The sequence below is a fragment of the Otolemur garnettii genome, unplaced genomic scaffold, assembly GCF_000181295.1.
Source record: "Otolemur garnettii isolate 467f Iridium unplaced genomic scaffold, OtoGar3 scaffold00021, whole genome shotgun sequence".
In the NCBI taxonomy this organism is placed as follows: domain Eukaryota; kingdom Metazoa; phylum Chordata; class Mammalia; order Primates; family Galagidae; genus Otolemur; species Otolemur garnettii.
In genome coordinates this window covers 24,560,958-24,588,210 of record NW_003852416.1, presented here as the reverse complement: position 1 = coordinate 24,588,210, position 27,253 = coordinate 24,560,958, and the positions used below count along the sequence as shown (strand labels likewise).

General features: G+C 38.2%; 2 protein-coding genes and 1 pseudogene across 2 annotated transcripts in view; 2 read left to right on the top strand and 1 right to left on the bottom strand.

Moving 5' to 3' along the window:
• The window catches only part of ENTPD1 (ectonucleoside triphosphate diphosphohydrolase 1), a 195,116-nt gene extending 179,703 nt beyond the window's left edge, over positions 1-15,413 (top strand). The window contains exon 10 of the mRNA XM_023511601.1: positions 15,311-15,413. Within this exon, the coding sequence (XP_023367369.1) occupies positions 15,311-15,337 (27 nt within the window). The 3' untranslated portion in view covers positions 15,338-15,413. The remainder of the gene's footprint in view (positions 1-15,310) is intronic.
• LOC100942376 lies at positions 4,118-5,028 on the bottom strand (annotated as a pseudogene).
• CC2D2B (coiled-coil and C2 domain containing 2B) overlaps positions 15,368-27,253 on the top strand; it is a 109,246-nt gene continuing 97,360 nt past the window's right edge. The window contains exons 1-6 of the mRNA XM_023511778.1: positions 15,368-15,419; positions 17,530-17,591; positions 19,671-19,797; positions 22,484-22,581; positions 23,028-23,082; positions 25,686-25,786. Of these exons, the coding sequence (XP_023367546.1) occupies positions 17,553-17,591; positions 19,671-19,797; positions 22,484-22,581; positions 23,028-23,082; positions 25,686-25,786 (420 nt within the window). The 5' untranslated portion in view covers positions 15,368-15,419; positions 17,530-17,552. The remainder of the gene's footprint in view (positions 15,420-17,529; positions 17,592-19,670; positions 19,798-22,483; positions 22,582-23,027; positions 23,083-25,685; positions 25,787-27,253) is intronic.

Here is a 27,253-nt window from a genome sequence, read left to right as displayed (position 1 = left end):
CAGGCCAGGCATAAAAACCTCCTACAGGTAACCCCGACTGTGCAGTCAAGTCAGCCTGTCAGATAAGGGTTGAAACGGCCCATCTGTGCAGAGGACATGACTCAAACGTTGATGTGAGTAAAAAGAAAAACTCCATCATAATGATGTTGAGTAAAATACTCCATCATAACTGCAGGGTCTCCAAAACCATAAAAAAACAGTCATGAAGCTGGTTTCTCAGAAATTTAATTGAGTACATAGAAGAGAAAGGTTTTACTCCTCTGTTTATCCTAACTTTTAACTTTAACAATAGAAGTCAGATAATGTATTGTTCTTTTAGGTCTTCCAAGAGGAATAGCCTGACGCTAGCTTAAGATGGTTGTCTTACTTTCCCGGACTTTCTTTCTTTAGGCTAATCTTATGATGGCTATCTCACTTTCCCAGACTTTCTTTCTTTTCTATAGTTTAAGATAAGAAATGAGGATGTTAGGATTATTGATCAATGTGGTGTACGTGACTAGCTCCCAATAAAAGGGAGTGGAAAATAAAGACATTTTGCTACATGCCACCTAAGAGTGTGTAGTCGTTTCTTGCTTTTAAACAATTCTAGGAGCGAGCTTGCACCCACAGCCAAGCCGTCCTTCTCTCCCCTCGAGAAAGAACATCACTTAACAACTTTCCTAAGAAGAATATGTTCCAGCTCCATCCATGTAAACATGAAAGAGGTAAAGTCTCCATCTTTCTTTAAGGCTGCATAATATTCCATGCTGTACACATACCACAATTTATTAATCCAGTCATGGGTCGATAGGCACTTGGGCTTCTTCCATGACCTAGCAATTATGAATTGGGCTGCAATAAACATTCTGTTACAAATATCTTTGTTGTAATGTGATTTTTGGTCTTCTGGATATATACCTAGTAGAGGAATTATAGGAACAAATGGCAGGTCTATTTTTAGTTCTCTAAGTGTTCTCCAAACTCAAACTTACTTTTTTGGTCTTAATTGCATTTACATTCCATGAAATGTACTAACACTTTCTGGTTCCTAAGAATGTCTTTGTTACCAGTTCTCCTTTTGAGGTACATGATTGAAGAAGTAAAAAGTCAGATGACATTACTGACCTTTGTAGATGGCCCAGGAACCAGTTTCTTCATGGCCAAAGTGATCTATCTTAAAGTATTTCCATATTCATGAAGTTAGCATTTGAATATTTGAAAGGCATATTCATCTCCTAATTATTGTTTCTGAGGAAAATTTTCAGTGAGATTTATGGTCTTCATTTTCATGAAGTAGAAAGTAGAAACCATACTTTTATCCTATTTTCTCAGCCCCTTGAACTCTTTCTCAAAATAGTTTTTTTGCTACCTCTCAGGATTACTTGTGAAAGTTCATGAAGCAGGTGTTAAGAAAAAAGAAAACAATTTACTGTAATTATAAAAATCCTCTTTCCTTGGAAAAAGAAATAGAAAATGGAAAGAAGAAATATTAAAATTACCATATTAAAATCCACTTTATTTCCTTGAAAAAGAAATAAGAAAAAAGCAAGTCAAAGGATCAGTAGCAGTGCTCTAGGCTTAAAAATAACAACAGCAGCTGTTGGCTGTTGGAATCTGCTGAGTTCTGTTCTCTCTAGTTTTCATAGGCTTGTCAACTTGACCTTTGGAGGCATGGCTTCCTGCTCTGCTCTGCTCTGCTCTGCTCCGGAAGGATAGTGTTTACTACCCTTGTGGGCCAGGGACAGACTGAAGATCCGGGAATGGTGCTGCAGGCCTGAGAGGGGCACCTAATGGGGCCCCCTGAGTCTGCACTGGAGAGAGGACAGAGATTTAGTGACCTGAATGGGACCTAGAGTTCGAAAGGAGGTCAGGGGTTAGAGGTAACCGGGCACTCCGAACTATTTATTCTACAAAGCCTCAGGACCAGTTTGGAAGCAGTTACCCAAGCCTGGGGGACAGAGGCTGCACTGGATGGTGTAGTAGGCAGCGTTCAGGCCCTCTGGGAAACTGCGTCCCTTGACTAACCAGTGTGACAACAATCACAGCACTATTGTGATCCCCACACCACTCCTTCTGCCCAGTGAGGTGGGGCGGTGGCCACCATCTCCCTGGTACAAAGTCTCCTGCAGACCCCCTTCCTCACCCATTTCTGCGCCTAAGGGTTTGGCAGTAGATCATCAGGTCTTGCTCGGAAAAGTCACAGATTGGGCCACCCCAACAAGACTCGCGTGGTGCCCTTGTGAGAGCGGAGCCTAGGCCATTTTAATGACGGCCACCGCCGCCATCTTGGGCCCAATGAGTCAGCATAACGTCCCCGCCCATCCCAAAGACAGCACCACTGCATGGCACGAAACCTATGCCCAATCACGAGCTAATGCCTAACCTGTAATCTGCCCATGCCCCTAGCAACCAATCAAAATTGGACCTGTACTTTACCCCTCCCCTTCTTATTTACTGTACCCTATAAAAACTGTTTGCACCTCCCAGCAGGACACTTCCTTGGTGTGCTCACCAGGAAAGTCCAGGCGCAGGCTTGAATAAAGCTTGCCTCATGATCTTTACATCGGAGTGTGTCTCGGACTAACTCTTGGGGGATCGGGAAAAATCCAGGCACAACACCCTCCCCAAGACCATTGCGGTGCAACCGATGGCTGGGCTAGGGGGGCGGCCATCACTTGTTTCCCTCCACGCTTGTCATTCATTGGGGCGGATCTGCACAGGATTCAGGTACATCCCCACTAAGGGGCTGCAGGGTGACAACGACCTCTCTGCAGCTAGACTGTACTTGGACCCCCACATGGAATCTGTGCCTTGGTGCCTCCTCTTCACCTATTTTCCAGGTTGACTTCCCCCTCCTGCTTCTCCTCTACTCCCGGTGTCCTACGCAGCCGCTGTGTGTCCACACCGTGCTCTCTCTGAGCAGGGCGATCCAAATCCTTACGAAATGATTTTAAAATAAATGTTGAATTAATTTGGCTTTATAAAATCACTAAAGTACTGAAGTGCTTCATTCAACAAGGAGAAAGTCATTCGTGTGTTATTTATATATGTATTTATTTACAGGTACAAGTATTATTACAATCATGAAAACTAAGATTTCAGACTCAGAGTTAAAATGATAAATTTTATCTGAACAAATACAAACTCCATATTCAGTACTTGGTAGGACAACTTTTTTTTTTAATTTTTTTGAGACAGAGTTTCACTTATTAATCCTGGGTAGAGTGTCGTGGCATCACAGCTCACAGCATCCTCCAACTCTTTGGGCTTAGATGATTCTCTTGCCTCAGCCTTCCGAGTAGCTGGGACTACAGATGCCCACTAAAACGCCCAGCTATTTTTTGTTGCAGTTTGGCCGCGGCTGGGTTTGAACCCACCACCCTTGGTATATGGGGCTGCCCTATAGGAAAACTTTTAAAAAGAATATACCTTCAGTTTTAGACTACAATATTTTCAAATTTAAGAAATTATTTTAAATAGACATTACCTAGTTTGAAGGACAGAAAAAAAAATCAAGTATACTAACATGAATGTAATGCGAGTCACAGCTGAGAAGAGGGAAATAAAAGGGCTATTAAAGGGAGATTTGAAGAATCTCTTATTATAATAATCTTTCATTATTATTGAAGAAATAATGGTAGAAAACGTACCAAATTTGATAAAAAATCTTAAACTAAATACCCAAGAAGGCTGACAACTACAAATAAGATAAACCCCAAAAGATTTACACCTACACACATTGTCAAACTATTGAGAGGCAAGATAGAGAAAATTTTGAAAGAATCAAGAAAAAATGACATATAACATTTAGGCAATCTCAGTAAGTTTAACTAACTTTTTTATTTTGGGGTTTATTGTTAGTATAGTTTTAATACAAGAAAAATACAAACAAAATTGTTACAAATTCAGTCACTTATTCTACAAAACAATATGCCAAGATCAACCTTGAAAGGTTTCAAAAAACCAACATGTAGAAAATATCTTCCTCAATTAACTCTAAGGATCCAAATACAAATGCAAAAATTAGGAATTGTCAATAATCAAATTAAATGTTGAGTTACTGATTGAGCAGTAAAAAAGAATTTCTGTTTTTGAAATTAAATAGTTCCAGGTAAAAACACTCTGTTTCCCAAATGTGCTATCTTTGTATCTTGCAAAGAGTTCCAAGGCAAAGATTGCTTCTGGCTTTATGAATTACCAGAGATGATTTGTGTGGCTGACTTATCACAGGTCTTTTACTCTTCTTTCCTGATAGATCCTTAGCTTCTTTGGGAGGGGGCATAGGAACAGGTTTCCATGGAATTGGATTATAAAAGGCTGGTTCTGGGTAAGAATTTCCATTGTGAAAACCTGTAAGTTTTCCATTGGCGTAACCATAGCTCTTTGCAGCTGTTTGAGTCTTCTCACATTCTTCAGCATTTTTTTTAAAATCCATTCTTGATATTTTTTCTTTTGCTTTTTCTGGCAAATGTTCTTTTTCCAATTCCTTTGCTGCTTTTTCCTTCATTTCTTTATTTTTTGTTCTCTTTCTTTTCTGCTCATTCTTTTTCAGAACCTATTCCTTATGCTTTTCTTCCATCATATTTCCTTATTCATGTTCTTCCATTTCTTCTCTTTTCTCTAGTTGTTAACTTAATTCCTCTATCTAGAGCTTTCTGTTGCAGCTGGCCACTTCTTCTTTTTCTTTGCCAACAAACCACACTTCCCATGGTGTGAGGTTGTTTTCTGGCAGGCTTACCTGTTTCTGTTTTTGGTTATCTTTGGATTCAACTTCAGTGCTGGCGCGCCCCTGTAACTCCACTGTTCTCAAGCTCGCCACCTTGACCTCTGAGTCAGAGGCATCTTCATCTGCCTCTTCCTCATTCTCCCGCTGCCGTTGTCATCGTCAAACGCGAAGCTCTGGTGGCTGAGGGGAGATAACAGCTACACGGTGGAATTGCCGCAGCTGCCTGGCAGTGACGGCGGGCACACCACCGTCAACTCTTCTCCCTGGGCTCCGGTTATGAGGACAGAAAAACTGCCCAAGAGGGCCGAGACTGGGTCTGTCATCAGTGGAGGAAAGGGTGTAGGTAGAGGGAGAAGCAGCCCCACACTGCCTGGCCGCGAACTGGCGGAGTCGTGGCGAGCAAGAGCTAACTTTTCTTCTTCTTCTTCTTTTTTTTTTTTTTTTAATTAAGTCATATATACGTAGATCATGAATACATTTATGCCTTTGTGGGATTAAATGTGTTGATTATTTGTACAAATTGGAGTGCTTACATCCTGCTAATTAACATAGCTTTCACCTCATTTACTTAATCACAGTGTTTCAGGAACAATGAAAGTAGTAGGTTGACATTCAAATGCTAAAAGGAAAAAGCCTTGTCAAGCAAGAATTCTATTTCTAGCATAACTATCTTTCTACAAGGGTGATTACTATGTTCCAATAGTTCTTTGCAGAAACAGAAACTAGATTTTGATAATTTGCCTAGAATGGAAAATTATAGTTTCTCAAGTCTTTAAATAAAACCATACACCATCAAAATCCAGTAACGAAGCTATGATATTGTAACAGGTTGCTTTGTTGTCTTTAGAAAGGCAATGATTTCTGTTAAAAGTCATTCAAAATAAAAAGTCTATACAAATCTTATTTGCTCTTACATTTTTGCTTATAACATTCTTCAAAGATCATTTTTTTGATGAAATTCTTCACTATGGAATGAGATGCTCTTTGAACACCTATGCTAAGTTTATCTTTTCCTCAAAAGCATATCTAACTCCACTATTATATTGAATAAATGACATTCAAATAATACTATGATAATTCTATAAATGTTCTTTTTTGGTTTTAATGCTCAGGAGGCAGCCATTCCTTTGGCACTAACACCACAAGGGAACCACATGGAAGCAATTTTAGACCATTTGTTACTACCATCAACACTACCATAATATGCACTTTTTTCCAATTCATTTATTTTCAGAGTCAATGTTTCCATAATGGTGTAAATAAATGGCATCTAAATAAACTAATGCTTCATATACATTATTCAGTTACTTCAATTTATATATATTCAAACATTTCCTTCTGGAATACAATACTTTTTTTTTTTTGAGACAGAGTCTCACTATGTCGCCTTCAGTAGAGTGCTATGACATCACAGCTCACAGCAACCTCAAACTCTTGGGTTTAAGTGATTCTCTTGCCTCAGCCTCCCAAGTAGCTGGGACTACAGGTGCTCACCATGATGCCCGGCTATTTTTTTGTTGCAGTTGTTTAGCTGGCCCAGGACGGGTTCGAACCCGCCACCCTCGGTGTATGTGGATGGTGCTGAGCCAAGGAATGCAATACTTTTGAAAGACTGGTTTCAAACAGGTAAAATTGAATTCTTAAAGAAAGTATAGTAGCCAAATTCTGAAACAACATGCTCACAGAATTCTTATACACAGTATAAGAAAAGAGGCAATGACCAAAGCAAACAAATAAAATGTACAGATTTGTGGAGAAAATCTACCATATATTATTTGCTACCCATGACATCATCCAATTGTTAAACTAGCCATCATTCCAGCCATGTGAATGAACATATAATTTAGGATTATTAGAAGAATAGAGGATGTTACAATTGTATACAAGAAAAACATCATCTCCATCTATATTATACACTACATATCCTTGAGTATTAGTTTAAAAATGTCACCTTTATGAAGTCTTCCTTTGTTACAAAAACTCCCCCATGACTTGACATCACAAAGAATGAGACAAGTTGACCTCAGGTGCCTCCTTATGTAGTGTATTAAGAAGGCTATATCATCACTAATGCAGAACTGCTGCCAAAAAGGCTTAACCTGAATCTAATTGAGGAAACAATGACCAAACTCAAAATGGGGGTCATACATAACAATGACTAGGGGTCAGAGTACTTCTTAGAAAGTCAGAAGGTAAATGCTTAAGGCTTGCAGGCCACATGGTCTCGGTTGCAGCTTCTCAACTCTGCCATTATAGTGCAAAAGGACTCTAACATGATATGTATATATTATAAGTATGGTTGTGTTCCAATAACACTTTATTTATAGAGACAGGTACTCAGTCTACAGACCATAGTTTGCCAACCACCAATCTAGGCTCTTAACAAATTATGTCATGAAAGACTGAAAAAAAAAAGAAGAAGAAGAAAAGAAAGACTGTTCTAGATGAAGACTACAAAGATATGACAACTAAATATATGCATGGTCTTATTAAGCTAGATCACAACCAAAATCAGTTATAATTATACATGAGAATCTGAAAATAGACTATAGGAACACTGTATTGATGTTTAATCTCCAACGTGTGATAATTATATAGTAAAATACTTTGTTTTAGGAAATACAGGATGAAGCATTTAAGTGTGTACTCAAATGATTCCGAAAAAACTAAGTGCATGTGTGTATGAAGAGCAAATGAATGTGAGAAAATGTTAATTAGAATTAACTGGGGTAATACTGTACGGAAACCATGTATAGATTATCCAACTTTTCTGATGGTCTGAAAATTTTTAAAAGTTAAGAAGCAAATAATGGTAAATACAAACATAGTATTAATGTTCTGCCCTAAAAATAGTCCTGTTTGAGCTCTTCCTTCTCTGAACTGCCACTGCTATTAACCCAGTGAACCATCTAGTTAGGCAAACTATTATGCATTGCCTCTAAAACTTCTAAATTTTTTTCTGATAAATCTATCTTCACAACAAATATTCTGAGCTCCTTGAACACAGAAAGTGAAACTTACGCTTCCTTTGTGTCCACAAAGGACACGTGGCATAGTAGAACCCATATACTGTATGCTTAATAGATTTTCAATTAATAAATGATGTACTACAATATGGCCATAAAAACATAGGAATAATTCCCTCAGCCATAAACCCCAATAAGTAATGACAAGCAGCATTATAATCATTTTGCTTGACTGGAATAAAAGTTATACCACACACCAAAGAAATTAAAAAAATGAATGCAATAATTCTAGGAGAAATTAAACAGTAAGGTATAGAAGAAATAAATGCAAAACATAGATAACTGAAGTAATTTCACTAGTACTAATTAGCCATTTATGGGACTGGAAAAATCATAAGGAGGAATGTTCTGTGAGAGGAAAAAGGTGTACCAGGATTTACATATGGGGAGTCCAGAAAAAGAGTGTCAATTCTCCAGAGGGAAGGGTATTAGTGAGACAATTAGCAGATGGAGAAGTGTGAGGACAAGGCTATGCAAAGGGACGAATTATCTGGGTGTTTATCAAGTACAGTAGAAAGTAGATGCAGGGTAGGATTTGTGATTTTGAACAAAATTCTCCTCATATTGTTTCAGTGCCAAGCTGCTACAGACACTGGGACTTCATTTTGATTATGAAGGTTAAATACCAGTATTTGCTCTTGGCTTTTTTTCAATTGTTGGGGATTCATTGAGGGTACAAGAACCAGGTTACAATGATTGAATTTGTTAGGTAAAGTCCCTCTTATAATTGTGTCCCGCCCCCAACTGATAAGAGATTTTATCACTATACTATTAAGAAACAAAATTTCTAAAAATATGAGTCAATTAATGAATCTCAGAATTAGAAAGGTTTTCTTTTATCATTAATATGTACATTCAGAAAGTACAACCAAAGCTTAAAAATACATGAAAAGCATTCAAGATGATTGAAAAATTTAAAGAAAAAGTGTATAAATAGGTTCTGAATATTAGAGAATGAGGTCCCAGCTTAAATTCTCCCCAAGCTGGTAATAATCATATATAACAGTAATCTGTTCCCAAATTCAGCAAGCAGGGACTTCATCCCCAAACCTCATGCACAGATATAGCTGCCTTTCTCATGGCAAACCCTTCGGTTTTGTGACAGAAACACTCCGGAGAATGGGCAAATTAGTGGAGCTTAGCAGTATGGGATTGAGAATCCCAAATGATTTGGATAGGATTATAATATAATGAGAGCTAAAATTCCTCAGTGTGGTCACTTTGCCACAGCGTATACAGTGGACCCATCACAAGGACTCATACATAGCAATGGACGGAACTGTACTTGGATCACCAGGAATTGCTCTTGACAGAAATTTCTCAGGGGAAGAAATAAGGACAACTTAATAAGAGTCTTCCAATGGAATCAAATAAATTGAAAAAGGACTCTGAAGTAAATTTTTAAAAACTTTCAAAATTCATGAAAAATTTAATGTTTATTTCACAAAATAACAACAGACCATGCCTCCAAAGGCAGATGGCTGTAACAATTCAGATCTGCTACTCTGGTTTCTCAGCAGGTAGTATAAATCTTTCACATTTTAACTCACATCTGATGTGCTCAATATAAGATTGTTAAGCAGAGGTTTTAGCAAAGGTCTTTTTCACCCTCCCTTTTATATCTTTTCTCATTCACAACTATGATTTCCTCTCACCATCAAAAACAGATGTAAAAATATTGTATAATTTACAAGGTTAATGTGTACTTTTAAAATTATTTTCTAAATCTATCCTAATCAGATTATCACTTATCTCTGCCCATATATATATATTTTCATTTGTATGTTTCAACTTCGAGGAAAGAAGTTATTGGAAGGAAAAAGTAAATCTCAATTCCAGATGAGAAAACTGCTGCCTTTAGCATTATTAGAACCAATTTGTTTAGTGGTTTTATAGTTTACAACACATGTTCATGTTTTATTGTTAGATTTCTCCATAATCCCTGAAGGAAGGTGGAACTGGGAATTCTATCATTATCCAGGTGGTTCAGATGAGTAAAGTGCAGTTCACTGAGTTAAGGGACCTTAGGGATATCTAACATGGATTTGCTTTCTGAAGATGAAATTATGGAAGACTGCCATACTATTTTTTTTTTTTTTGAGACAGAATCTTACTTTGTTGCCCTCTGTAGAGTTCTGTGTTGTCACAGCTCACAGCAACCTCAACTCTTGGGCTTGAGCGATTCTCTTGCCTCAGCTTCCCAAGTAGCTGGGACTACAGGTGCCCACCAAAATGCCCGGCTTTTTTAAAGATGAGGTTTATCTCTGGCTTAGGCTGGTCTTGAACCCATGAGCTCAGGCAATCCACCCACCTCAGCTTCCCAAGTGCTGAGATTACAGGTGTGAGCCACCGTGCCCAGCTGCCATACTTTCTGAAAAAAGAAAGAAAAAGAAAAAAGATAAAACAAAAAATCAGTCCTTCACAACACTGTCTGGTTGGACTCAATATGACAATTTTATTTTTGAAACAAATAATAAATTAAGGTCCTTCCTCCCACTTACCCTTTCTGCTAGAGGTGCAAACTCAAATTCCAGGTAGGTTGGTTTTGTTTTTGTTTTTCCCATCTGAGCTACAGACTCTAGTATTAGATCTCAAATCCTACATAATTTAGTCTGTGCATTATTTGGTCCTATATACTTAATGCCTGGGCATAAATATAATAGTATGTCACTTGATACACATTATATGCCATGTGTTTTTAAAAACACATACCACTGTATGACAGTAATCCAGAAATCAAGTGTACTTAAGGAGCATCACATATTCTATCTAGTCCATATCACTGCTATTTAAGGAAAGTATTTCTTGACTTCTTTCTTCACTATCTTTGTTCCTAAATTCCTATAGCAGATGAGACCTGAAAAATAAAAATGGGAGGGTTTTATTTTGAATGACAGTCTGGCCAAATGATTTTGAAGCCTGGACACATTTAATGGTAATGCAGTTACTTCAGTTACAAGGTAGGTATAACTTCTGAGTTCCATTTCCATTTATGCCACACGTACCTATTTAATCCAGAACATTATTTTGCAGCAGTTTATTTCCACGTCTCCCCTTTTTGAAATGTGTGCTTATGCGGGAGGCAGGTAGGCTGACTCCCTTATAAGTCCCTCCTCCTCAGGGTAAAAAGCATGCTGTGGGGCCATCCCTGCAAACATCACCCCCAACCCCCAATCAAGACCACCCAAAGAATGAGAGCCTGCAGGTGACTGATAAGGGAAATGTCTGTATGCCAACCCCTGTGTGAGGATCAGCAGCTTAGACAGCCTGAGAGCTTTAGACTCCAGATCAGCAGTCTAGATTAGAGAAGTTAGATGACATAGAACTTGTTCTCTCCTACTCCTTTCTTCCCTATACATTATCTGGCCCTTTCAGATCTTCCAATACCCTGTGTTCTTGTTTACTCAGCCATTGCCTTTTACTTTACTTTTCTGGGGGTAAGGGTTCTGCTTTTCATTTTTAACTTTAATTGCCCTGCTTGCATTTTTGCACGTAGACATTTATGTTTTGAGCACAATAAAAGACCTCTGAGAAGGCTGAGCAGGTGCTGCACTGTCTTGAGCTGCCAGCAGGCATGAAAGACTGTGTATGCCTCTCCAAGCTCTCAGGCTTTTATACACTAAGTTTGTGTGAAAGTCTCCTTCTTTCTTCAGTGCTGTCTCCCCTGGGCCCCCAGGAACTCCAACACAAATGTACAAGACTGTCCAAAGTTTTAAACACCAGTTTCTCTACAATCAAAGCTCCGAGCACACTCATGACACAGAAAGCTGCTAATAAACACTTGTTGAATGTTTGAATTAATGAAGGCATGAACACCAATGTGCTGCTTTCCAGCACTAGCAAGTTTTCTACATCTCCATCCACTCCAATTTCCCAGAACAAGTTTCCAATCACAATGTTTTATTTAACTTTTTTTTTTTTTTTTGGTTGCAGTTTTTGGCCCGGGGCAGGCTTGAATCCACCACCTCCCTTCTATGGGGCGGGTTCCTTACTCCTTGAGCCACAGGCTCTGCCCTTCATTTAACTCATTATTTTAATTTGGGTGAGGTACTGGAAAAAAAGAAAAAAATAATACATGCTCTTTCGTTTATTAAGTAATGACACCAGTAAGGTTGTTTAGTATTTCCCATTTTAATACTTTAAAAATACATACACTACTAGGAAGCCCTGGAAATGAAAAGAACCACTTGCATGTTTAGGGAACTCTTTTAGATGCCGTACTCAAACCACCTCAAATCAAAGCACCCCACTTTTCCTGCAAGGCAGAGGCGAGGAGGAAAAAAGGCAGCAAGTCTCGTGGGCGGCCCCGCCAGAGGCCCCCTCAGTGAGCCCGGCCGCTCTGCGTCTGTCCCAGGTCTGCACTCCCATCTGGACACTGACGCTCTGGGCCACCCTCCCTGAGGGCACCCATTAGCGCAGGACTCCAGCCGCGGGCCGCGCTGACCCCGGAGCTCGCGGCTGACACCCGCTGAGGATACACCATGACCCAGGCAACCCGGCTCTCAGCCTTCCAGCTACTGTGCCACCGACGTAGGCAGTAGGTGACCAAAGCAGGTGGGCAGAAGCAAGGGCGGGAGTGACAGACTCGGGCGCCTCAATACGAGCCACAAACCAAGGGAACGATGAATAGATGAACCGCACAAGATTGGCAAGGGCGCACGCTGGGTCCCTACAGGCCGAGGGCACGCACCGCGCATGCTCCTGGGCCGCCCTGAGCGTCAGCTGCGGGCGCCGGGAGCGCTGCCGGGCGGTTGGTGAGTTCTCTCAGTGCCCGGTAAATCGCGCACCCTGCCTTGGCTGCTCAGACGTGACAAAGTGCCCTTTGTCGTGCTGCCTGTCACGGATCTTCTGATCCTTCCCAGTCACACACTCTCGCAGCCTGGTCGAAGCTCCGACTGCGGGAAGAAACGGTGGTGCGGGCCCGGGGTCGCCCGGACCGGAGCCGCGCGGGCCGCTGGGACTTGCAGTCCGCAGGGCCTGTGTGACCCCGTTAGAGTCCCCTTTGGGAGTTAATAGGCTTGAAAACCGCTGCTTTTTACAACCTTCGACTGCAAGGCTTGATTTGCATCAAATGCGGGTCGGCATATTATTGAGTGCCCAGAGTACCTACTGTATGCCAAACACCTTGTTAGGATTGGTGGGGTGTAGACAAGTTCATGCCCGAGGACTTGTTTGAGTTAAGCGGAAAGGCGGACTTGGAAGGTAGAATGTAGTGAACAAAAATTAGCATTGCAAACTATTAAGTGCTATTGGAAGTCAAAGGCCAGACTCAGGAAAAAAAAAATTCTGGACGACGTGGAGTTTGAATCAGGCTTTGAAACGGGGAATGCTCTTCAGTAGGGGGAAGTTGAAAAATCAGAGGATGGAGGTAACCAAGGGAGAGAGTGTAAGGTAGTTGAAAGTTTTTATTGAAGAGTAATAATCAGGGCGTAGATGGGGAAGTGGACGTAGGGGTCCTTTAACTTGACTTTAAGAAAGGGCTTTTGGGTTGACTTTCCAACTGACACTGTAGGTACAGGTACAGAGATAAATCTTCAGTATTGAATAAAAGACAATGTCGCAGTTCTTCTGGACCCTCGTGGTTGCTCTATCAATTAGTACGTTTTTATTAATCTTGTAATTAACTCATGAGAGCCATGACTATGTTGTATTGTGCATGTCTTCGATATAAACTTTCAAAATATAATAGCACAGTTTTTGTAATCTCTTTCCCCATTTATTTAATTTTTCGGTACCAGATGCCCCCCAAAAGGATGTGCAAATCTTTCTTGATCTATGAGACTTGTTTCTGAAAACAGTGGGTGACTTAGCATTCAAAGACATAAATTCACAGATCATAAATTCCTTTGTCAGCCCATATGTTTCTAGTTTTTGATTTTGGAAAATAAGGTGTTAATTTTCAAATTTGTCGGATAACAGAATGCCTGGAAGACAGGAAGGTTTTTGTGCAACATTGTAAAATACTGCTGTATCACACAGTCTGGAAGTTTTGGGTTCAATTTTACCTTTATTTTTATATCCTGATGCCAGTAAAGGGTAGCTGGTGCCATATAAATAATTTTTTATTTTGAGAAAATGCTATCTGTTGCTTTAATTTTATCGTAACTTTGAAGGAAATCTTAGTTTTTGGTATAGCATCCTGATTCAAATCAGAGAAGTCTGGAAGATCATGATTTAAGAAAGGCTGTTATAAGATAATTCGGAAAGAATTCTTCATACTATGTGACAATAGATGAACTGAGATCAAGAAAAATTGGTCTGAATTCAGATCTCCTAAGGAAGGAAAGCAAATTGATACATTTAGAAAGATTTTCAACAAAAGTGGGGGGAGGGGGGAATTAAAGAGAAAACAAATTTAGATCTAGCTAGTAACCAAAGAAATATTACTGGATACCAGAATATGCATTTTGTGACTACTCCATACACTAGAGATTCTTCTGTAGGTTGCTCTGCTAGCACTCCTGAAAGCAAATGGCATGTTACAGAAGTAATCAATATGATTAAAAATTGTTCTAAAAAGAAGTCTATGATGATTTCTAGAGGACGTTTCTGTGTTAATAATTGAGCGTTCTATCCCAAACAAAAGCAAATATCAGGAGATCTTGCATACTCTTGTGTTCTTATGTGGCAAACTGGCCTCTACTGTTGTGTCTGGAGAATTTCTTGGACTTGCATTTTAGACTTTATGTTGAATGATACTGTGCTACAAGGTTATTTGTGGAGCCAAAAACAAATGTGCAAAGAGAAATAAAACCCATAAAGTCTTTTTAGCCTCTCTGACCAAAGATATTTTTATTAAATTTAATGTTTTCTATAATCAGGAAATATGAGATGTTGAAACTGATTGCTTCTTACTTTGTTGTATTATACTCAACAAGTTGTTCTTTGTGATTTTTTCTTACTCAATTGGTGGTTATGGGATTTTTGTTGTGAAATTGCAGAAGTTGGCTTCCATCTCAAAGACTTCATATGGTCAGAATGAGATATGAGAAATACTGGCCTTTGTAATCACATGAAAATAATGCTTTTTGTTTCATCATTGACTTTAATTCAGTTAATTTCAGATATAAATCAATGTAGTACAGTAAGGTGTATTTTGCTAACCTCCTATTTGATAATAAAGTAAAATACTTTGTATTTTTATCATATCCATTTCTATGCATACTTCATTATTAGAAATGGAAATGCTTGCAAAACTACAAATTGCACTTTTTTGCAAATTTTTGTATACCAACTGTAGCTAGGAAAAGATCTCCTATACAACCATATTTCTTGAGCTTTTCAAAAATCCAAGTGATATATTTGCACTTAAATGTCAAATACACACACAACATGAGCTTTAGGAAATTTCATTTCAGAAATCATTATAGTGATAGAGCACTGCTAAATAATTTGCAGAACCTGGAGATTTCTTAACTGCTAAGCAAGAAGCAAAGATTCATCCCAATAAAATTGCCTCTGTTTGCTGTGGATCAGAAAAGACTAAATGAACTGGTAGTTTTAATTCTCAAACTTTGACTGTGGACCTTCAGACCATCTGCTAGAAAAGTAGCTAATCCTCAATTTCCTTATCTTTTAGAAGAAGGTTGAACTGCAAGAATTATAAATTAAGAATATTCTCAAAGAGAAGATTGGATATAACTGTTGGAGGCAGTTTCTAACACAGGAAGTTGAACTGTTATAAGGAGGTAAGAGTCTGCCCTGTAATTTCTTCTTACTTTTAGATGATACCTCAAAAGAACAAATGGAACTTTCTGCGATTTGAAATTTTATCCAATATTTTAATCTATAATCATTTAATTATCTTATATCTTATGTAGAATGATAAGTGAACAAGTTAGGAACATCTTCATGTCTCCAAAAATATGATTAATAATTTCTTCTACATTTCTTTTGATAATTTATTGTAATTTTACTATCCATAGGATATGCCACTGCTAATGTTTTCTCTAGATAAGCGGAAAACATTTGCAGGTCTAGGCATCAGTAAGCCAGGAATTGGAAGTTTGTTTTAGAAGTTCTAGTAGAATGGAAAGGCAATTCAGAATTCTCTTTTTGTGCCGTTCTATTCCTGCCTAATATTGGTATGTTAGTAGGAAAAATCTTAAGGGTGTTATAATCTTTCCAAAAGTCACTAATTTCTTAAGTGTCTTTCTTACTGGTTATACAAAGAATTGGATCTAAAAAATCAGCTTAGACCTGATTTTCTCCTGTTCCAAGACTATTCAATGTTTTTAACCACCTTGCAGACCTCTCACTTGAATGTTCTGTAAACACTCATAAAAAACATCTGCAAATTGAACTCATTAATCCCTACCTCAGCTACCTTCCTATTTTGACATTGTTGCCTCTCAGTTAAGGCAAAAGTCTGGGAGCCTTCCTTTACTCCTCCATCATTTTGTCCCATACACTGAATACACTAAAACCTGTGAATTAAGAATAAAATAAATCTTTCTTCACTCTCCATTTTTAAATTCAGCTCTTTAGTATCTCTCAAAAGTCTCCTAATCAATCTCTGCCTCTCATAGAATATCTCCTTATTTAATCATCTGCATTTTTTCCCTTCACTGTGAAGTGTTATACTTTTAGGAGTGAGGGGAATTCCCACATATTTTAATTGAAGTAATTGCTAAGTGTTTTGGAATTTTTTTGTATTATTGTGAAAGAAATATTTTTTAATCATATTAGCCTGTAGGGAAGACACTGACTTTTCACATGTTCTCTTATATTCTGCCTTTTAGCAACTTTCTAATTACAGTAGAACCTCTGTAAGTTGACCACCCAAGGGACTGTAACAAATTGGTCAATATACAGAGGTGGTCAACATAAGGAACTAAGGTTGTACTGATATGTACATGCTGTGTGTGTCTGGCCTATGAAAATTAGGTCTACTTAAGGATGTGGTCAGTGTGGGTAGGTGGTCACCTATGGAGGTTCTACTGTATGTCTAAACTTGTTTGATTAAGTCTCTCGGATTTTCCATGTATAAAAGCCTGTCATTAACAATGATAATTTTGTCCTCCCCTTCAAAAATTACACCTCTTACTTCTTTTATATGTTTTATTGCATTAAGCAGTATTTTAAAAAAATACTAAAGATGATCAGGTACTAAATTTTAAATGCTAAGAATGTTAGTATGTTTCTTTTATTTTTTTTTGGCCAGGGCTGGGTTTGAAATCGCCACCTCCAGCATATGGGGCCAGCACCCCACTCCTTTGAGCCACAGGCGCCGCCCAGTGTGTTTCTTTTTGGTGGATTTTTTTTTTTTTTTGAGACAGAGTCTCACTATGTTGCCCTAGGAAGAGTGTTGTGACATCACAGCTTACAGCAACCTCAAACTCTTGGGCTTAATCTATCTATCAGCCTCCCAAGTTGCTGGGACTACAGGTGCCCAACATAATGCCCAGCTATTTATTTTTTGCAGTTGTCACTGTTGTTTAGCTGGCCCGGGCCGAGTTCGAACCTGCCACCCTTGGTGTATGTGGCTGGCACCATAACCACTGTGCTACGGGTGCTGAGCCTGAGTCTGGATTTTGAAGTTCTTTTGAAAAGTCTATAACTGGAATTTTTTTTTTCCAGTTTTTGGCTGGGGCCAGGTTTGAACTTGCCACATCCAGTGGGGCCCATGCCCTACTCCTTTCAGCAACAGGCGCCACCCCCTATAACTGGAATTTTTTTATGATACCATTTTGTTTCTAGTTACATGAAAAAACTTAATTAGCAAACTTTTTATTGCAAGAGTTCATTTTATTTTAGCAACATAATGTATCATTCTTAAAATATTTCTTATTTGTTTAGAAAGTAGAAATTAAAGAACCATCATGGAAATGATATCAAGGAGAAGAAAAAGTAGTAGAAAGGTAAGGTATTAAGGGAGTTTATAAGGATTTTGATTATTCTAAATAGCCTTATTATAAATGTAGGATTATCCTGATAAATGTGACATATTTGGTTTTATATACAAATCCTAAATTAATATATTGAAAAAATAGTAAAAGAGCTTAGGGATGAATTGTATTCTTATTTGATCAGTCAGTCATGTAAAGAGAAGCATTAGAGATGCATTATTTATGTATTTACTTGTTTAATCTCTTACTTGAATGTTTATGTATTATGTGTTCTCTTGGCCAACCAGTAGTCCATTCTGTGTTTTACTTAAAAAATATATTTTTTAATCAATGAGTTAAACCTGTATGGGACCAGTATCTATGTGTCTGTTAGAGTAACTCCAGTTAAGATTCATATTTTATCCCTGCCTTCTAAATGGAAATAAGAAATTATGAAAAAGTATACAGAATCCTGAGAATAGCGGATGAGATTATTGGGAATTAAAGGGAGACTTTTATCAATCACTTGTTAGGGTTGATGTTCTATCATACGTTCAGGGATTGCTATCTGCTGGTCAAGAGTAAAATAAGGTAATTTTAATTGTCTTGAGGAAGGTATTGAAGATTGATTAAGAAGTAAGGGAACATCTTAGTCCGTGTTGACCTTATCCAGTAGCTCTTAAGTGTGGTATAAGACCATCCGAAGCCTTGGAATACACCCATATTTAGGCTACGGATGCAAGGAATAAGTGGCCAGAGAGGTAGAAGGCTAGAGAGCAAGGAATAGGAAGTTTTCAGGAAATAAGGGTACTCAACGTTGTCAGATACTACAGTGTAATCAGCCAAATAGTAGCTCATACTAGTATATGTAGTAGCATTGGATTTTCAAAGTATTTTCATATATATCTGATTTTATTTGACTCGTTTAAAAGATACATGAAGTAGACAATACATGAACACTAAGAAGTAACCATTGGGCCAGGCACAGTAGTCACACCTGTAATCCCAGCACTCTGGGAGGCAGAGGTGGTTGATTGGCTGAGCTCAGGAGTGCGAGACCAGCCTGACCAAAGCAAGACCTCATTTCCACAGATAGAAAAACAAAACAAAATAAAAGTAGCTGGGTATGGGCAGTGCCTGTAGCTCAGTGGGTAGGATGCCGACCATATAACCCAGGCTGGCAGGTTTGAACCCAGCCTGGGCCAGCTAAACAGCAATGACAACTACAACCAAAAAAAATAGCTGGGCATTGTGGCAAACACCTGTAGTCCCAGAAACTTGGGAGGCTGAGGCAAGAGAATCGCTTAAGCCCAAGAGTTGGAGGTTGCTGTGAGCTGGGATGCCACAGCACTCTAGTGAGGGCAACATAGTGAAACTCTGTCTCAAAAAATACACTAGCTGGGTGTTGTGGCAGGTACCTGTAGTCCCAGCTACTTGGGAGGCTGAGACAAGAGGATAGCTTGAGCCCTAGAGTTTGAGGTTGCTGGGAGCTGTGATGCCAGGGCACTGTACCAAGGGAGACAGAGTGAGACTGTCTCCAAAAAAAAAAAAGAAAGAAAGAAAGGACTAACCATTGGATTTTTGTCATCAAAATGTCTTTTTATATTACAGTGAGAAACTTCTTAATTTAAAAATTCACCACACATAAGTAATACATGAAAATTTTTTTATTTTTTTCAGACAGAGCCTCAAGCTATCCCCCTGGGTAGAGTGCCATGGCATCACAGCTCACAGCAACCTCCAACTCCTGGGCTCAAGCGAGTCTCCTGCGTCAGCCTCCCAAGTAGCTGGGACTACAGGTGCCCGCCACAACGCCTGGCCGTTTTTTGGTTGCAGCCGTCATTGTTGTTTGGCGGGCTGGGCTGGGGATTTGAACCTGCCACCTAAGGTGTATGTGGCTGGCGCCTTAGCCGCTTGAGCCACAGGCGCCAAGCCACATACAAATTGATAAAAGGATGAAATTTGAGAAAACAGGCAAAGGAAATGAATTGGTATTTTATGTTTTTTTAAAATGGTATTTTAAAGAGAATGATGTTCAAAGGGCTGTTGAATATGTGAGAAGATGTTCAATGACAAAACAAGATTCAAGTTATCCCTCCATTTTTTTTTCAGATGTCAGAAAATATGGATAACATTGTAGGAGAAGAAAGTGTAGATGACCATCTCCAAAAAGGTTCTCAATATGTATACCACAACTCTGATATTCTTGGTTTTTATTTTTTAAATAAGCGATTAATCCTATCTTAGAGTTTCAATGAGAACACTACTTTTCTAAGAAAGAAGTTTAAACAGAAGTTAACCTTCCTGGAAATACAAGATAGACATAAGGAAATACACAGAAAGTCAATCCAAACTATAAAGCTAAGTTCTATTCTATCTTCTTTGTCTTTCTGTCTCTGCAAACGTGGAGAATCTACTAGTACTACTTGAGAAGGTGTGAGACCACAAAGATAGATTAAGAACGTATGTCAGGAAGCTTCAAATTTCAGGGAGAAAAGTATGTAAATAATAGTTGAACCCCCAGGTAAATATTTATGGAGCATCTCTTATGTGCCATCTGCCATTGTAAGTTCTAGGAATAGAGTATAAACAAAACTGACTTGTGACTTTAAATTATACCAAGGAATATTGTAGTTAAGAATAAAGATTCTTCTGGCTCGGCGCCTGTGGCTTAAGCAGCTAAGGCGCCAGCCACATACACCTGAGCTGGCGGGTTCGAATCCAGCCCAGGCCTGCCAAACAACAATGATAGCTGCAACCAAAGAATAGCCGGGCGTTGTGGTGGGTGCCTGTAGTCCCAGCTACTTGGGAGGCTGAGGCAGGAGACTCGCTTGAGCCCAGGAGTTGGAGGTTGCTGTGAGCTGTGATGCTACGGCACTCTACCCAGGGGGATAGCTTGAGGCTCCGTCTCAAAAAAAAAAAAAAAAAAAAAGAATAAAGATTCTTAGGACCTGTAGTGATTTAGCTTTATGCTTACTCTTTATTTTTACCATCTTCTTTTTTTTTAAATTAAATCATAGCTGCATACATTAATGCAGTCATGGGGTACAGTGTGCTGGTTTTATATAAAATTTGAAATATTTTTGTCAAACTGGTTAACATAGCCTTCATGTCATTTTCTTAGTTATTGTGTTAAGACATTTACATTCTACATTTAGAAAAATTCACATGTACCCTTGTAAGATAGATGTGATCCCACCAATCACCCTCCGTCCACTCATCCTCCTGCCTCCCCTCCCCTTCTTCTCCCCTTTCCCCATATTGAACTATAATTGGGTTATAGCTTTCATATGAAAGCTATAAATTAGTTTCATAGTAGGGCTGAGTACTTTGGGTACTTTTTCTTTCATTCTTGAGATACTTTGCTAAGAATAAGATTTTCCAGCTCCATCCATGTAAACATGAAGGAGGTAAAGTCTCCATCTTTCTTTAAGGGTGTATAATATTCCATGGTGTACATATACCACAATTTATTAATCCGTTCGTGGGTCATTGGGCACTTGGGCTTCTTCCATGACCTAGCAATTATGAATTGGGCTGCAATAAACATTCTGGTACAAATATCTTTGTTGTAGTGTGATTTTTGGTCTTTTGGATATATACCTAGTAGAGGAATTGTAGGATCAAATGGCAGGTCTATTTTTAGTTCTCTAAGTGTTCTCCAGACGTCTTTCCAAAAGGAACGTATTAGTTTGTATACCCACCAACAGTGTAGAAGTGTTCCCTTTTCTCCACATCCACGCCAGCATCTCTGGTTTTGGGATTTTGTGATATGGGCGAATCTTACTGGAGTTAGATGATGTCTCAAAGTAGTTTTGATTTGCATTTCTCTGATGATTAAGGATGGTGAGCATTTTTTCACGTCTGTAGGCCATGCGCTTGTCTTCTTCAGGGAAGTTTCTCTTCCTTGCCCACCCTGAAATGGGATCACTTGTTCTTTTCTTACTAATACATTTGAGTTCTCTGTGGATTCTGGTTATTAAACCTTTGTCGGAGACATAACCTGCAAGTATCTTCTCCCATTCTGAGGGCTGTCTGCTTACTTTACTTACTGTGTTCTTGGCTATGCAGAAGCTTTTTAGTTTGATCAGGTCCCAATAGTGTATTTTTGATGTTGCTTCAATTGCCTGGGGGGGGTGGAGTCCTCTGTTTTTACCATCTTCTGTGCAACCCTTAAGTACTTGAAGGCAAGGGGAAGAAAAAACAAAATTCAAGGCAAAATGACCAATAAGTCCTCCCTTTTTCCCCATACTTAAGATAGCACAACCTTTGTCTTTTTCAGCTTATCCAGTGGATCATTCAGTGGATGATTAGAAAATAACACATGGCTTGGAATGCATACAGGAGCTGGAGTATTCTTTATACCCTTCAATACTGGTTCAGTTTCTCTAGTATCAGGCAGAAATAGGGATCAGAAGTATTACAATGATATTACAAAACAAACACAAGTAGTTAAAATGGGTACCTAGAGACTTACCTCTCTTTTCACATCCCTTTCCAATTTATCAAACGGAAGTAACTTGGCTTTGATATTTATAAATTTCACAGAGAAATGTATACATATAATATGAATGTTCTCATGGATTTTTTTTTTTTTTCCTAAAAGGAAAAAGACAGAAAGAAGGGGGCAGTGCCTTTGAGCTGGCCCCATATGCCAAATGTGGCGGGTTCAAACCAAGCCCTGGCCAAAAACTGCAACAAAAAAAAGAAAAGAAAAGAAAGAAAAAGAAAGATAGAAAAAGATAGAAAGATTCTTTTTAGTCCAGCTGGAGAAGGGGGAAGTGACATCTATTGGTCTTAGGTTCTAATCTCTCGTGGTGCAGTGACCCAGTCTCCATAATTAACACAAGGCTTAGAAACGCGTACAATTAAGATATTTATTACATATTTTTGTTGCTATATTTGTTGCTATTGATGTTGATAAGAAAGTGTCTTATATGATGTTGATTTAGATACAGAAGGAAATGAAAGTATACGAAAGACACTGAGAGGAAAAGTAAGAGAAAAGTTTAAAAATGCTAAGGTAATCTTTTTTTTAACTTCATATTTTAAAATTTACAGTTTAAATGTGACATATAGTATAATAAACTTTTCTTTATCAGAAATAGCTGAAATTCAGTCTTAATATATAGCTCCTTAACTCCAAAATGTTTCAAGTTCTTATTTTTTTCCTCTTGTAACATCCCTGTAATACAAACCGAAAGCCAAGAAAAGTTCTGTGATGATAGAGAACAGTAATTATACATGCGCGCACACACATACACACACACACATATATACATATATATATATATATCAGGAATATACGTATACACATATATACATATACTTTTTAAAATAAAACATTAAACACTGCATATGCTTTTTTAAAAGAAAATTACTGAAAAAGCAACAATTTTATCCATTTGGACAAATGACTTAATGAGTACAGTTATATCTCTGTAAAGATTTACTTATGTTGTGTTTCAGATTAATCAAGGTGGAAAACCTTCAGTTCAGTTGCTCACCAAGAAGATATGTCAGTGTTCTAAGGTAAAGAACACTTTTTTTACTTTTAAAAACAGCTTGATGGAGGTATACTTTACATACGCTTTATTTACAGTTCACCTATATTAAATGTATGACTTAATGACTTTTAGTTAACTTGCAGTATTATGTAATCAACACCACAGTCTGAGTTTCATCACTCCAAAATAGGTCCCTCATGCCTATTCACCGTCACTCTGTTCTTACTTGACATTACTTTTTATCCTAAAAAATAAAATATCTTTGAAATATTTACTTAGGTACATTAAAATCTAACGAGTTTATTTGAGCAAACAGAAATTCATGAACTGGGCAGTACCACACAGTGGGCAATTAGGGATCTACGGAATAAAGGAAGATATTTACAAGGTGCTAGCAGAAGCAAGGCAGGTAAAATATTTTGTTGGCTAAAGTGGAGCAGTATTCTTAAGATCCCTAATTAGACATTAGTTTGCCATTTCTGATTGGTAAACCTTAAGTTTCAGTTTCCTTGAATATGGCAGCTCATGGTGAATTGAATTTTGATTTGCCTACATAGGAACTCTGGGCCCTGGAGCCATCTCAGTCTAATGGGCTCCCAACTGATTATTTTAACAATATTATAGGTGATCCCCAATTTACAGATTTTCCATGTCTAATCGATACTTGAAAATTCAATGTATAATCACATTTCAAACTTGAAATGACAAAACAACTCATATTTTTGGAGAACTGTATTATTTAGAATACTAAGTAGCTGTAACAAAAAGATGGAAAGTAAACTGTCTTAAGGTAGAAGTTTTATTTCTCTCTAGTGTAACAGACAAGTAGTACAGGCTGGTAGGAAGAGTTCTGGCATTTGCAACATGTGATTCCATCTCTGGGTTCAATGGCAAAGCTCTAGTTTTTTCATTTGCTAGCTAGCTTAAGGAAAGGGAGGAGGAAAGAATCAAAGAACTGCAGGATGATCTTTTATGGGACAAGACCTGCAAATTGCACAAATCATTTCCACTTAGCAAATATGGGAGAAGTGTATAGGTATCCAGCTAAGAAAGAGTTGGTCCTATTATTAGAGATGAAAAAAAAATGGTAAAACTAGCAGTTTTTGCCACAAATAACTAGAGTGTTTAACTCCACAAATTTTGGCTGGGTGTGGTGGTTCATGCCTATAAACCCAGAGCTTTGAGAGGCTGAGGTGGGAGGATTACTTGAGGCCAGGAGTTCAAGATCAGCCTGGGCAACATAGTGAGACCCTGTCTCTACAAAAAATAAGAAAAATTGCCTAGGCATTCTTATAGTCCCAGCCAATCTGGACGCTGAGGTGAGAGGATTCCTTGAGCCCAAGAGTTTGAGGCTGCAGTGATCTATGATCATGCCACTACACTCCAGCTTGGGCAACAGAGTGAGACTTCCTCTCATAAAAAACAAACAAAACAACAACAAAAACACCACTTTGCAAATTTTAAAAAGCAAAGATTTTTTAAACTTTGTCTCTTCCATGGTGCCCCTTATAAGTGCTTAAGAAAATTTATTTTAATTAAATTTAAAAATAAAAGCAGACAAAAATGATGTTTATGTACATATTATTTATTTAATGTGTGAATAGAAACATGGCTTAAACTGGTGAACAGTAAAAACTATGAATAATACAGAGTTTGTCAAGGTTAATCCATTGATTCTCACAAAAAGAGAGGTAAAAGAGAAAAGAAAAAGAAAGAAAAGAGAAAAGAAATTGTCCTCTGAGACTCTCCATACCAACTACTAGACAGTGACATCTGCTCAGGAAATAGGGTATTTTAGCAAATGGTTTTGAGATGAGCAGAGATGATGAGAAGTAAAAGTACATACTGACAATTTCTGTGTGTAGCATGTTGTGAGATGAATAACTTCTAAAGTGAATGTGACCAAAAAAAATGAAGTTAATGTGACAGCTACATTATAGATACAAACAGGATATAAGATAAGCTTTTGTATTTTACATATTTTTAAATTCTTTGTTCTCAGTAACAAGGAGTTCTATTTTTTATTATAGAATTGATTCTTTTTCCAAACCTTCCACAAAGCAGTTCATTTGAATATATGTGTGTTAAAAAAACCCCAAAGTAAACAAACCAACAAAAAGGAATATATGTGTGTGAGAAAGAAACAATGTGATTTACATTTCAAAGATTCAGACTTTACAGGATTGAAAAATGATGAGTTCTCTATTAGTAAGTTTACAACTGAGGATATGCTACCTTTAAGATTTTCAATTACATCTAATTGCACAGAAGATTGTGGGACAAGGTGGTATGTGTATGTCAGAGAGAGAAAACACATGCTGTGGAAAGCAGGGATAGAAAAGAAAGGGTTTGGGTAATGCTTTTAATGTTCAGACTAGACTAGGGAGGTAGTTTGGGAAAATGGAGATTTGGGCTCTATTCTGGTTTTTATTGCAGTCAGCAGAAAATTTAAATAAATAAATATTTGTGAACCAAACAGATTCAAAGCTAATTATAATTTAATATTATCTGCCTTGCTGTTTTTGTGCATTAAGATGTTTAATGCTTACCATATTATAGGAAAGTATTTCTTTTTTATAAGGAGAAAAGTTATTCATTTCAGCACTCAATAATGGTTTAGCACTGCTTACCCCACAGTCTAAAGTCTCGCTGGATGAAGGTCTTTCATTTTTCATTCTGAATGGTGAAGAAAGCTCAGCGTTGGACCAGTCTTCAGAGCAGGTTAGATTTGTTCCCCTTCCTCCTACTTCCTCACTCTTAGGAAAAAATAATTCTTCATTAAAGATATAGAATTAAATACATGATTGGGAGATGACATTTTTATTATTGTACATTCCTCTTTGAATTGAGAACTGTTCATAACAATAATATAATAATACCTCAGATTTATTGAGTGCTTACTAGATGCCCAATGTTACATAATGCTAAGTTCTTAAAGTGGATTACATCACTGTGAGGCAGGTATTGTGATTATCTTTACTTTATAGGTGAGGAAACTGAGGCACAGAGGGTCAAGTGTTGATTAGAGCTGGGAAGCATAGGCTATCAGCTCAAATGCCTATATTTTATTCATTTGTTGTCCCCGTTCTTCTCTCCAGGTGCCCCACGTTGTTCTCCATAATCTCTGTTAACTCCTCACAGTTCCTCCTTTCTTCTTCCCTGTAGTCCAACCCCTTCTAATTTCTCTCAGTCCTTCCCAGTCCCCCTCAAACAGCTCAGTCCCTGGGTCACTCCGATTTTTCTTTCCTCCAGTGCTGATTAGTCTGACCGGTTTTTACCATCTTCTCCTGCCTTTTTAACTCCCTGGACTCTGCTCCTGTTCCTGTATGCTTTGCCTGATTCCTCTGTTCCTTCACATCTCCCAGTTTTCTTGAGCCGCCTGCTACCTGACACCTCCTATTCCCAGTGGTTCCCCCCAATACCTTCAGACGCCTCTCAGTCCTTTCCTTACGTCCTCCTTTCAAGTATCTCTGGGACCCCCAGGTGCTTTCCTACTTATCTCCCAGTCATTACTTTTTTGTTATTGTTGTTTTTTCCACAATAAAAACTTCATCTTTAAAAATTTTGAATAAAACATATGCACTGTAAAAACGTCATGCGGTAAGCCATGAGCAAGAAAATAAAAATAACCTGAAATCCCACTGTGCTGAGCTAATCACTATTATCATTTTTCATCTTTCTCTGTGTGTATAGCCTTACGTGCGTACACATAGAGTTTTATATAAATGGCAATTCCATTTCTCTGAGCAATTCCCTTGCTCAGCCAAAGCTTGATATCATGCACGGATCCTCTTTACTCACATGCCTGGTGCCCAATTCATCACAAATGCTGTTGGTTCTACCTTCAGAGTATTACAGAATCTGATCCACTTTTTGCTACCTTCGGGAGAAAGCTACTATATTTTGTAGAGGGTTAGATCTGAGGTACTGCTTTTCTGCTGAGAGAAAGGGGAGCCCTGGTCCCATACATCTCATCTGTGCAAACCAGAGTGAGGTCTGAGGTTACTTTCAGATGGTTCTGTTGGTCATTACCATAGTTAACAAGGCATATTCCTGTGAGATGGGGTAGGGGGGCAGGCAGTATCTTTTTATTTTTATAATATTTACTTATATTCATATAGATTTGTATCTTCTGACCTCACGTTCCCTATCACACACAGACAACAGCATAAACATGGCTGTGCTGTG